At 39.9% G+C, this 14,051-nt stretch overlaps 1 protein-coding gene across 1 annotated transcript in view; it reads left to right on the top strand.

Moving 5' to 3' along the window:
- The first annotated feature begins 2,144 nt into the window (after positions 1-2,144).
- Positions 2,145-14,051, top strand: part of LOC142160950 (disintegrin and metalloproteinase domain-containing protein 9-like) — a 60,078-nt gene continuing 48,171 nt past the window's right edge. The window contains exon 1 of the mRNA XM_075216089.1: positions 2,145-2,242. Coding sequence (XP_075072190.1) covers positions 2,194-2,242 — 49 coding nt within the window. The 5' untranslated portion in view covers positions 2,145-2,193. The remainder of the gene's footprint in view (positions 2,243-14,051) is intronic.

The following is a 14,051-nucleotide window of genomic DNA, read 5'->3' as shown; positions in this document are numbered from 1 at the left end:
ATCTTCAACATGTCATACTTCAATTTTATTTTGAATAAAAAAGGCTCTGGATGGCAGCTAGTGTATTGATAATGGTATTTTCATTCACAACTCCTCTATGATGTTTTGCCTATTTTAGGAAATAATGCTCTATTGGTAGTATTTATAAATATGTAATTTTATCATATCCAGTAAAACTGATAATGCTATATAATGACCTTTGAACTATTATGCCAGCAATGCCCTGATTTTAATGAGAGTTAGTCTCCCTCCCATATTGATCACCTGTGTCTGGCCTTTATAAGACTGTCTGTTCCAACAGACTGGTGCCAGTTCATTTGTCTCTGCTGCTGGTTTCTGTACAATTTCTTGTGACCCAGATCCCAGCTACATTTGACCTTGCTTCTGTCTTCTCTCTGGTATTGTTTGTGGATCTCCCAACTTGTGACCCTGCTTGCCAGACCTTCCTCCTTCCTGAACCCACAATCATTCTGGTGTGCCTGATCTCCAGCTAAATCTGGTTGTCCTGACAACCTGTACCTGCAGTTAACCTTTTGTGCCTGGTATCCAGTACCCGTGTTCCTCTGCTAATTTTGGTAACCTGGTATCCTGTTACTATTATGCATATGAACTTGTGCTACTGAATTTACCATTACCTGCATCTAGTAGTACATGTGTGATATTGTCTCAAATAAAGACTTTGTTTCATTTTCAACAAACTCTGTGGTTTTCATACTGTGAACCCTAAAGCCTAGATAACAAATGAGCATCATTTAAATGCCACAGCCTACCTGAGTATTGTTGCTGACCATGTGCATCCCTTTATGGCCACAATCTACCCACATTCTAATAGCTGCTTACATCAGGATAATGCGCCATGTCACAAAGCACACATCCTCTCTAGCTGGTTTCAATAGAGCAAGCTTGGGATGTGGTGGAACAGGAGATTCACAGCATGAATATGAAGCCAACAACTCTACAACAACTGTGTGATGCTGTCATGTTAACATGGACTGGAATCTCTAAGGAATGTTTCCAGCACCCTGTGGAACTTATGCCAATAATTCAGGCTGTTCTAAAAGCAAGAGGAAGTCCAACCCAGTACTAGAAAGGTGTACAGAATAAAGTGGCCACTGAGTATGTTCTTAAGTGTCATCTTGCTGTCTGTTCTCTGTTCTCCATGTTCAATTATAACATAATCACCTACAAAAGGAAGAGTGCCCATGTGTATATATTATTGATCGAAAAAAAACTTTATTGAACAATTTGAGTCATACTTACCAAGTTTTTGGTAAGTGAAGGTGAAGTGTGAGGACGGGGGGCAATGTGAGTCTTGTAATTTTGACCCTGTCCCACTATGCAATGATGCAAAATCATCATTTTCATGCTGGGGCCTAAATCATGCGCACAGCTTGCTCGGGAATGGCAGCAGGCAGGTACGAGTGCATCTGCACACACAGTGAGGCGAACAGTTTTGACGGATGGCCTGTGTTGTCAAGAAGACCAGCAAAGAAGCCACTTCACTCCAGGAAAAACATCAGGGAGAGACTGATAATGCACCAGGTCACAAAACATGTAATTTCAAGCTGGTTTCACAAATATGACAATGTGTTCAGTTTACTCTAATGGTAACAGGCGCTTGATCTCAGTCCAATCAAGCACCCTTGGGACATGGGGGACCGAGAGGTTCACAGCATGAATGTGCAGCCGACAGCAACTGCGTAACGCAATAATGTCAACATTGACCGGAATCTCTAAGGATTGTTTCCAGCACTTTGTTGAATTCAGGACGTTCTAGGGGCATAAGAGGGGTCCAAGCCAGTACTAGAAAGTTGTATCTAATAGAGTGGCCACTGAGTGTGTTCTCAAGTGTTATCTTGCTGTCTGTTCTGTTCTCTACAATTCTAACATAATCACCGGCATCTACACAAGTAAGTATGCCCATAAGTATATATAACTGATCTAAAAAATACTTTCTTGAACAATCTGAGTCATGCTACAAACTTCTGACCACAATAAACAACTTGCCAAACTGGTTACTGCACATGCCTGAGAAGTTGAGGGAGAGTTTACCTATAGCCTGCATTATCATGCTCTTTTTATTTAAAAGGAGTGTTGGGATCTGGCTTTTCTGGTTTTCATGTTTGATTGTGTAACAATACAACAGACAGTTTTTGTCATGAGTATCCCGTAAAGCCAACACAGTCTCCAGACATGTGGGAGAGACGACCGCTGCTAGTCCTTCTGTGTCTGCTCTCGTGGGGTGAGTTACCTGGATTACTGGGACTACTGATAAGTCACATAGTGGTAAAGCAGTGTTATGTGCTGGAATACAATGGATTTAGAATATATAGAATGCAGCATTTATGTCACAGCTAAGATTGTGGTTTCCATAGTCATCCTTTAAATATTAATGGAAGGTGTTGCGCAAATGATTTTCCTACAGTGATCCACTTGTTCTTGCTCCTGAAATACAGCTCTAATGAAATCAATATTATCTCACAATTACCTGGTACAAAGAGAGTATTCACGGATGTTAAGCAGTGAGTTGTAGCTGCTCATTTTCTCTGCATGTCACTGGAAAAATAAATAGATTTACTGATTTTTAACAATGATTTTCAGCTGCGGAAAATTGCTCATGAAAATAAACTCTAAATTGTTCTGCTTGAAAAATCTCAAGTGTGACGCTGTCTTTAGAATTATAAATAGTCACTTGGCTGATATGTGATATTATTTACGTTGGACTTGTGATGCGGATACAGCTGTCATTCTTACCTAGGTTGAGCATGTTATATCAGCTTGTCAGAAAGACGATCAAACAAGGTTAGAGGCAGACGTATTATATTTTAAAGTCATATAGCCTTTAAGACGATGCAAACTCGGACAGATATTATGGTGTGATGGATTACAAGTGTATGATTAATACATTAATATATGTGTTAGATCTTGAGCACTATAGTCTTAAATATTCTTCAGCGTTTTCCTTGAAACAACATTCCATAGTACCATGTACTTATTTGTACACAAAAGGCAAAAAGAAATCATTTTTTTAATGGCTCTACTGTTAAAATCTAACTTTTTTATTTACATTTTTTAAAAATGTTATTAACGTAACCGTTACCAGAAATGATCAGTAAAAGATTTTGCATCGAAATATAAAAACATTCTAGAAAGAAAGAAAATACTTTTATTTTTTTATTTAATAAAGTGATATGAAATACTAATAAAGTGTTTAAAATATGCTGTGGTGGATTACACTATATCTGTCATATAATAGTAAGGATTGTAACAGTCTTATATCCTATTATATCATAATTAGATTCAAATGTAATTAGTCTGTGATCTATATTAAAATTGTAATATCCATATCTTCCTATTATCAGGTTAGTCTCCCAAAATTATTATGAACACTTGTTGATCGGTGAATTGTAACAGAAGTTCTGTCAGTTACATGACATAATTGCAGCTGTAATGTCTACTTCAGCTGAACCGTTTTGTTTTCCACACTTTCACAAATCTATTAGGTATAGAGCCATTAGGTAGGGTCTGTTAACCATTCATTCATTCCCACAGCATCTGCGGTGTTAAGCAGGATTATTAAACTCGGGCAGGGAAACTTGCCTAGATCTAACTACAATGGCTGTATGGTGCATGTGTATATGTATATGTGTGTGTGTATGTATATGTATATATATATATATATGTATATATATATATATATATATATATATGTATATATATATATATATATATATATATATGCTGTCCCTTGTAGTTTATAAATGTTCACCAAAGTGCACTGCTAGCTCGCTTTATACACATTTAATTATCAGACATTCACTCAACCACAGTCATGCCGATGCGCGTTTCGCTGTGAGCTTTCTCAAGACATTCTATTCTGCCTTGAAAAAGCTCACAGCGAAACGCGCATTGTCATGATTGTGGTTGAGTTAATGTCTGATGGTTAAATGTGTATAAAGCGAGTGAATGGCTGAGTGTTTGTAATCAAAGACTATTTTCTTGCTTTAGTGTATGCTTTAAAAAGATGATTATGTAGTGGGTCCACTAACCCTTTCTTTTTGCCTGGACTCCCAGCTCGATTATGTTGTTCCGTTGTTTATTTTAGTACTTTTTGTCTATTTTAGGGAATAATGCTATGTTTCTAGTATTTACAAATATGTCATTTTATCATATGCTAATAATGGTGTACATCGGCCTTTGAACTATTATGCCAGCAGTGCCCTACTGCTAATGGGAGCTTTTCCTGGTTCTGTGGTATGCTAAATTATATCCAAACTTCCATTAAATGCTCTATATCAAAGAGCTTGGGAGGAAGATTGCACTCATATGTGGCAAGGTGACAGGTGTGTAATTAATTGTTTGTAATCAGTGACTATTTTTTTTGCTTTATGGTTGACACCAAAGTCAAAATAAGATACATCTCTTTTCTTACAGCTTAACCCATCAAATAATCACAAAGGGAAAACTACTGTTTTTTTTTTTTGGGTACTGCAGTCAGAGCATTTTATTTCATTATTTGTAACTGCATCACACAAAGTACACAATCCTACAAAGTACAGCAAAAAGGTGCGCATAATTGACTGTTTGTGCGTAAGGGCAACATTAATTAATTGTAAGGGGCGTCCAACAAAGTACACAATTCTTGGCAAGTGAAACACGGTACTGTACGAAACAGTACCCAAATCATACACACTGCAGACGTGGCCGTACCCTACATATGCACAACATCCTGTATGGAAACATTAAATACATAAAGGACAATAATGCATCAGCTGTGAGCTAGCTTCTATAAGTTATCTTTATTGGGAAACCCAGCATATGCCCTGAATCTTCACACAGCAATATCTTGCGTTGACTTCATATGCAAAGATGCACATCAGCAAAATCAATGTTCAATGTACTTGACCCAATGTAATCCATTCAGAGGGAAAAAACATAATGACGAGACAGATTGCTCGCAAGATATTCTAGACGCCAAATGAGTTCATCTCTTTTAAGCACACCTATTTACTAGCCAAGCAGGCTAATCAGGAGCAGTCTCTTATCTGCAAATGGCTGAGTGGTGTACAAGATTGCTGCTGATTAGCTGCCCAACTATCTCGTCAGTGTGAACCACGTCAATTGTTTTACCAAACCACACAGTAAACCACCGCTTGCGGGATCTTATACCATTGCATGTAAAACAAATCATAAAGAAAACAATAGTGTAACTGTCTATAATAATACACCCAACTGAGTACTAGAGATATATATAAGTGACACCAAGTCCTCCATCTAAGTCCTGGGTCTATCTCCTGAGCCAGTGATGTTCCACTTGTAAGCATAGAAAAAAGTATCAACAACAATTATAGAGAGGACCAAGAATTAGGATCTCCACCATACTCAACGCGTTTCATCCTATTTACTTTCTGGATTTCATCAGGGAGCATAACCCCCTGATTGAATAAATATTATTCACATTTAATAAATACTCTAATTTTCCCTTAAACAGCCCCAACATTAAAAAATTAATATTTACATTCAATAAATAGCCTTTTATCTCCTCAAACTTAGCCCCATATTTAATTATGTGGGGCATTAACTAGTCCTATAACCCCACTTTAAATTAAGAGGCACCACCATTAACTAGCCCCTGGTAGAACTGGTATATTATTAAAATTTATAAAACTTAATACCCAAAGTTTTTATTTGAGTGATGTCAGATCACTTCCTGCTTACACAGGGAAGGTTTATTTTTATAGATTAGACTTCACTGTCAGGAGTGGCCCTTTATGGAATGTACATACAGTACTTGTATCGCCAACGGGAAAGTAAATAAAATATATATAAGATTTTTTTAATAGATTTTGCTCCTAATGTTTGAATTGCAGTGTGCAACAATCAACAGTATTACCAAACATATGAGTCAAGAACGATTCTATTATGTAGATATATACTTTGAGGCAGATTTAGCAAGATCTATAAATTCTTTCAAACATATCAGATTTTTACTGTATCTTTGTCTATAGCCTGTGTTTTGTAGACATAAATGACATTCCCAGGCATTAAAGTGTTATAAAACTAAGTATTATTGGACAAATCAACTCCCCACCCAAAGCCCTTTTTGTCTACGCACTCTTGGTGGTAATAGTAACATGAATCGGTCATCAGTTTTTTAAATAGTAACTTATACATTGTATTTGTAATATTAACCTAGCTTACAGTGTGATGAATAAAAGGACCATATAACTGGCCTCAACTATTAGAGGGTTAAATGTGTCTGATTGGATCAACTCTCTGGAATTGGTACATGTTGCTCCTGTATTATCTGAGAACACACCCAATAATTAATCACTTCACAGGCAACAGCTACCAATTTCTGCTCTCTTATGTCATTGTTATGAACATGTGTTCTTCATACAACTTATTGATAAACTCTTGTATTAAAGAAGAAACGCGTGAGCAGGTGAGCCTGCATAAGAGAAGCCACAGTGATTGGCTAGAATTCTGGATGCTAACATCTCTGTGAAGGAGGTATTCACGTATTATGATTTCAACTATATGGAGCATTCTAAACCATTCCTAAGGAGTAAGTTGGCCACTTACTTTTGTTTTCAGTGTTTTGTCCCTATTTGACGGGAGATTGTGAGCACCCAATGTGGAGGATTTGACCACAGGTTTGTGTGGCTGTTCACTAAGTGGAATCACCTCTTACTGTGAATATTTTCTAGATGATCTACTCAACGGACACGCTATGGGACTCGTGAGTTCCTAAAGGATTTTAACCAGCTTTTAGTGACATTTTATTTCTCCTCCACACACATGATTAATCTAATGGGCTATTGAATAGTTCTTTGGGACTTGTTTAGTTCCTAAATGATTTATTTATTACTTGTGCAGAAATAAATAGTCTGACTGATCTGCTGTTACGTAAGCTGTTGATTGTCTCCTGTTTCGTTGAATTGAACGCTAGAGATTCTTATTTTCGATTATTTTTTTCTCTTTTTTTTTTATATTGGATTGAATGTTTTAGTATAAAACTGTTTTATATTTGAAGCCAACTCCATGTTGTTTTTGCTTATCATTCTGCCATAAGTTGACATTCTTTTATTCATTTGGAAACAGTGCACTGATAATATTTACGATTTGATTTTACCTTCGCATGCAGAATATGGGGCACTGGTGTGGTCATTGGGTGAGATACCTGGACTAAGTGTTTACAACACCAGCGTTATCAAGAGTATTGCTTGTGGATTAGCCAAATCTATTAATGCCACCATTACCACTATAGCCCACAAAAGAGATGTAAGAGACAGGATGTTACAAAATGGCATAGCTATTGATTTTTTACTTTTGAAAGCTGGTTCAGGATAACAATATTTTAGCGGACTTTGCTGTTTTAATATTAACCTATTGAAGGGTTCAGGAATATGAGCCAAGATAAAGATTTTCTGTGGTTTAGCTGGTTATGCGCTTGAGGAAAGCAAATATTTATATACAGTATATCATTGTTGCTTTGATTTTTCTTGTAGTCATTTATATTGTGATACAAATATTGGTTTGTATAATCAAAACTTTGACTCACCAAAAGAGTGTTGCTTTGCTACACGCTTACAATGGCATTTTTTTCAGGTAATTAAGGGTGGATTGTACAGGGATGATAGAGTCACTGGGCTTCATTAATCAAGGCACACATACTGAGTGCAGCCTCCAATTGGTTTAACATGCACGTAACTTGGCTTTCCGCATTCTGGAATTCATCAAGGCTCGGATCTCATGAGACGTGCGCTGTTGGAATGGGGGCAGGTCTGCTGTGCTCTATTGCACAAGACTCTGCAGGATACGTCCATTACCTATGTGGATATTAAATTTGCAAAAGAACGCACAGAAAAAAAAACACATAAAACAATAAAAAAAGGAGGGGGGGTTGCCAGGAAATACATTTATTAGGTTGTTCTTAACGTTTACTGGACATAAAATAAATTTTTACAGTTGCTCATGATTGCAAACACATTTTATAGCATACAGTATATACGAGACTGTCATCACTACTGATCAGGGTTTAAACTAACCCTGTGGCTGGAGCAAGAGATACGGCAGAAAAACAAGTAACTCTGAGATGGCCGGAGCTTGATTCGTGGCTGCGGGCATCGAGTTTGACACGCGCTTACTGTACAGTGACTATAGCAAAATGCCCCTTACCTGCCCTGTTCACTCCTCAAAATTGTAGGCTGAAATAAGTGTCCTTTGTGTTCAAAGTCGGAGCAGACAGGGCTGCGTTCACGGCCGTATGTCCCGGATCTGGGATGTGCAGAGTGATTTTTGCGTACGATACGCTCAAAATCGGCAGTTAGGTGACTTGATGAATCAGGCTCACCATGTTTACCTGCAGAAATCTTACTTATTCAGTAGTTAATAAGAAAGGTTATACATATTTTTAAGTTTTAATATCAAATGTACTATATTGTGTGTATAAATGCTAACACATGGGGTTTCTATGAGGAATTGTGTGTAACTACTTTTTGCAGAGAAACCTTGACTTAGCTGAGTGGGCAGAAATCTATATATAGCAGCAAGACTCCTTATCAGATTTACACACACACACACACACTCTGTTATGTCTATTGAAAAAACATGTAGAAGGAATAACATATATAATTATCAATGGGTAATACAGTCAGGGGTATAACTATAGTGGGTGCAGGCAGAGCAGTGGATGTGGGAACCCATACGGCTATGGGTTTAAAGGTAAGTTTTGCCATTTTAAATTTTGCCAGCAAAATTGCCGAATATCAGTGATTTGCTAGGATCGGAGATGAATACATTTACCCCTTAGTGTGTGTTTGGTTCAGAGACCACACTTGGTTTCTCAGTGTACAAGTCCAAATCATGGCACTAAAAATTGAAGATCTGGGGGTAAATGTATCAAGCTGAGAGTTTTCCGGCGGGTTTGAAAAACCAATCAGATATTAGCTATCATTTATTTAGTACATTCTACAAAATGATAGCTAGAATCTTATTGGTTGCTATAGGCAACATCTCCATTTTTCAAACCCACCGGAAAACTCTCAGCTTGATACATTTACCCCCTGGTCCTCTCTTAAGGTCAGAAGTAAGTACGTAACTACCATAGGTGCAGATGGTGCAGCTGCTCTAAAGCCCCACAGCTTCCCTGTCTAAGCCCTATCTACTATATAAATGCCTAGTGGCGTGTGTGGGGAAAAAAAAAACAAGCTGCAGCGCAACCTGCTGGGCAGAGTTATACACTGACCCTATATATTTCTTGAAGGAGAAGTTACAGTTGGGAGTGGTTGGTGGTTGCCGGGGGTGACAGTGGGGAGTTTTTAACACCTTAAGCAGCTTGATGAAGGATGTGGCGAGGAAGATGAAGGATGAGGTGATGGAGAAAAATGATGAGGTGGTGACATGTGGACAAAACCACGTTAAAAAGGGCCCTTGCGTCGGGAGGTAACGCTCTTCCCCTGAGGAGGCCTGGGCTAGGCCCAAATGCATGACAAGAACCTTTTTAACACCTTAAGTAGCTTGATTTGACTAGAATGCATGAGTATCATGCATGGGTTAACTTGTATATATATATCGGTCAATAAATGCGGGCCCTTACAAAATATTGCTATGGCACCCAGGGATGCAAATACAGCAGTATATGCTATGGTTAGTTGCTGAGAAAATGTTATGACATTTCAGGCTGACTAATGAAACTAGTGTAGCAATAGATAATTGCTTCCTCAACATACATACGTGACTGTATGTATGCCATGTGATAGATTATAGACACATAAGACAATGTTGGAGTTCACACAGGTTTGTTCCTCACCTTTGACTGTAACACAATGTCGGGGTCACACTTTTCTACTCTTACGGAATGTTCAGGACACTCCCGAATTTAAGGTGGTTCTCCAGGACCCTTGGGTGAGCAGGCCTTTTTCCCACAGTGCAAAGATGCTATTGCAGTGTATTACAGCAGGGGCAAGGGCCAAAATGATGCAATTTGCAGTCCCCCTTCTCCCCCCCCCCCCCCGAATACAGTGGGGATCTTTGGAACCTTCGACATCAGGATCACAGTGTTGGTTGTAGGTGCTCCCTGATAGTGGTTTTCTTCTCTGCATCTATTATTCTTGTAAATATGAACAAAGCTAAAAATTTAGTATTTTTATTTTTAATTAGTACCTTCTCATCATTCTATTACTGGAAAATTCTGTGAACCTATAAATACGCAGACTAAGACACAGATCCAATGTTCCTGAGAATTCTTTGAGAATGCTTAACGACCAATGACATAAATAAGCCACTTTTACACCAGAAGCCAGAGACATCCCTGAGGCACTTTCAACTTATCAACAAACAATGACCTCACCGAGCAGGTTTTTAAATCATTTTGAAATCAGTGACATTGCTGAGTCACCTGTCAATTCAAGGTGGGAGTAATGTAAAAAATTACTTTTCAGATAATGAATATATTGAGGTAGAGATGGATAACAGATGTCCACATTTATTTAAAACGATTGTTCAATTATATGAATTTATTATTTATTTTAAATACTGCTTATGGATGTGCTTGATCTCTATACTAAAGATATCAAACTCTGCAATATAAGATGTGTTTTGCTATGTTTATATTAGGGATGAGCGCACTCGGATTTATGAAATCCGAGCCCACCCGAACGTTGCGGATCCGAGTCGGATCCGAGACAGATCCGGGTATTGGCGCCAAATTCAAATCTGAAACTGAGGCTCTGACTCATAATCCCGTTGTCGGATCTCGCGATACTCGGATCCTATAAATTCCCCGCTAGTCGCCGCCATCTTCACTCGGGCATTGATCAGGGTAGAGGGAGGGTGTGTTAGGTGGTCCTCTGTCCTGGTAGATCTCGTGCTGTGCTGTTTAGTTCTGTGCTGTGCTGTTTAGTTCTGTGCTGTGCTGTGCTGTGCTGTGTTCTGCAGTATCAGTCCAGTGGTGCTGTGTGCTGTGCTCTGTCCTTCTGAGGTCAGTGGTGCTGCTGGGTCCTGTGCTGTGTCCTGTTCAGTCCAGTGGTGCTGTGTCCTGTGCTCTGTGCTTCTAAGGGCATAGTTATTTCCCCATTATTCCCAAGTTTTTAAAAAAAAAAAAAAAAAAAGTAAAAAAAAAATTACAATTAAAAATTAAAAAAAATATATATATAATTATAACCAAATTTGCAAAACCAATCCAGCAGTATAAGTCCATTGGTACTGCAATATTACAAAGTTCACACATTCTGCAGTATCAGTCCAGTGGTGCTGTGTCCTGTGCTCTGTCCTGCTGAGTTCCGTAGTGCTGCTGGGTCCTGTGCCGTGTCCTGTTAAGTCCAGTGGTGCTGTGTCCTGTGCTCTGTGCTTCTAAGGGCATAGTTATTTCCCCATTATTCCCAAGTTTTTAAAAAATAAAAAAAAAGTAAAAAAAAATAAAAAATTTAAAAAAAAAAAAAATATATAATAATTATAACCAAATTTGCAAAACCAATCCAGCAGTATAAGTCCATTGGTACTGCAATATTACAAAGTTCACACATTCTGCAGTATCAGTCCAGTGGTGCTGTGTCCTGTGCTCTGTCCTGCTGAGTTCCGTAGTGCTGCTGGGTCCTGTGCCGTGTCCTGTTCAGTCCAGTGGTGCTGTGTCCTGTGCTCTGTGCTTCTAAGGGCATAGTTATTTCCCCATTATTCCCAAGTTTTTAAAAAATAAAAAAAAAGTAAAAAAAAATAAAAAATTAAAAAAAAAAAAAATATATAATAATTATAACCAAATTTGCAAAACCAATACAGCAGTATAAGTCCATTGGTACTGCAATATTACCAAGTTCACACATTCTGCAGTATCTTGTGCTACATATAATGGAGACCAAAAATTTGGAGGATAAAGTAGGGAAAGATCAAGACCCACTTCCTCCTAATGCTGAAGCTGCTGCCACTAGTCATGACATAGACAATGAAATGCCATCAACGTCGTCTTCCAAGCCCAATGCCCAATCTCGTAGTACCGGGCATGTAAAATCCAAAAAGCCCAAGTTAAGAAAAAGTAGCAAAAAGAGAAACTTAAAATCATCTGAGGAGAAACGTAAAGTTGCCAATATGCCATTTACGACACGGAGTGGCAAGGAACGGCTTAGGCCCTGGCCCGTGTTCATGACTAGTGGTTCAGCTTCACCCACGGATCTTAGCCCTCCTCCTCCTCCCCCCCCCTACAAAAAATTGAAGAGAGTTATGCTGTCAGCAACAAAACAGCAAACAACTCTGCCTTCTAAAGAGAAATTATCACAAATCCACAAGGCGAGTCCAAGGATGTTGGTGGTTGTCAAGCCTGACCTTCCCATCACTGTACGGGAAGAGGTGGCTCGGGAGGAGGCTATTGATGATGTAGCTGGCGCTGTGGAGGAACTTGATGATGAGGATGGTGATGTGGTTATTGTAAATGAGGCACCAGGGGGGGAAACAGCTGATGTCCATGGGATGAAAAAGCCCATCGTCATGCCTGGTCAGAAGACCAAAAAATGCACCTCTTCGGTCTGGAGTTATTTTTATCCAAATCCAGACAACCAATGTATGGCCATATGTAGCTTATGTAAAGCTCAAATAAGCAGGGGTAAGGATCTTGCCCACCTAGGAACATCCTCCCTTATACGTCACCTGAATAACCTTCATAGTTCAGTGGTTAGTTCAGGAACTGGGGCTAGGACCCTCATCGGTACAGGGACACCTAAATCCCGTGGTCCAGTTGGATACACACCAGCAACACCCTCCTCGTCAACTTCCTCCACAATCTCCATCAGATTCAGTCCTGCAGCCCAAGTCAGCAGCCAGACTGAGTCCTCCTCAATACGGGATTCATCCGAGGAATCCTGCAGCGGTACGCCTACTACTGCCACTGCTGCTGTTGCTGCTGTTAGTCGGTCATCTTCCCAGAGGGGAAGTCGTAAGACCGCTAAGTCTTTCACAAAACAATTGACCGTCCAACAGTCGTTTGCCATGACCACAAAATACGATAGTAGTCACCCTATTGCAAAGCGTATAACTGCGGCTGTAACTGCAATGTTGGTGTTAGACGTGCGCCCGGTGTCCGCCATCAGTGGAGTGGGATTTAGAGGGTTGATGGAGGTATTGTGTCCCCGGTACCAAATCCCGTCGAGATTCCACTTCACTAGGCAGGCGATACCAAAAATGTACAGAGAATTACGATCAAGTGTCCTCAGTGCTCTTAAAAATGCGGTTGTACCCACTGTCCACTTAACCACGGACATGTGGACAAGTGGTTCTGGGCAAACGAAGGACTATATGACTGTGACAGCCCACTGGGTAGATGCATCCCCTTCCGCAGCAACAGCAACAGCTGCATCAGTAGCAGCAACTACAAAATGGCGGCTCGTGCAAAGGCAGGCAACATTGTGTATTACAGGCTTTAATAAGAGGCACAACGCTGACAACATATTAGAGAAAATGAGGGAAATTATCTCCCAGTGGCTTACCCCACTTAGACTCTCATGGGGATTTGTGGTGTCAGACAATGCCAGTAACATTGTGCGGGCATTAAATATGGGCAATTTCCAGCACGTCCCATGTTTTGCCCACACCATTAATTTGGTGGTGCAGCATTACCTCAAGAGTGACAGGGGTGTGCAGGAGATGCTTGCGGTGGCGCGCAAAATTGCTGGACACTTTCGGCATTCAGCCAGTGCCTACCGCAGACTAGAGGCACATCAAAAAAGCATGAACCTGCCCTGCCATCACCTCAAACAAGAGGTTGTGACGCGCTGGAACTCCACCCTCTATATGCTGCAGAGGATGGAGGAGCAGCAAAAGGCCATTCAGGCCTACACAGCCACCTACGACATAGGCAAAGGAGTGGGGATGCGCCTCAGTCAAGCGCAGTGGAGACTGATTTCCGTGTTGTGCAAGGTTCTGCAGCCATTTGAACTTGCCACACGAGAAGTCAGTTCCGACACTGCCAGCTTGAGTCAGGTCATTCCCCTGATCAGGCTGTTGCAGAAGCAGCTGGAGAAAGTGAGGGAGGAGCTGGTAAGCCATTGCGATTACACCAAGCA

This window comes from Mixophyes fleayi, chromosome 6 (genome assembly GCF_038048845.1).
Source record: "Mixophyes fleayi isolate aMixFle1 chromosome 6, aMixFle1.hap1, whole genome shotgun sequence".
NCBI lineage: Eukaryota > Metazoa > Chordata > Amphibia > Anura > Limnodynastidae > Mixophyes > Mixophyes fleayi.
Note: the sequence above shows the minus strand (reverse complement) of the source record. Positions and strands in the feature narration are given on the sequence as shown.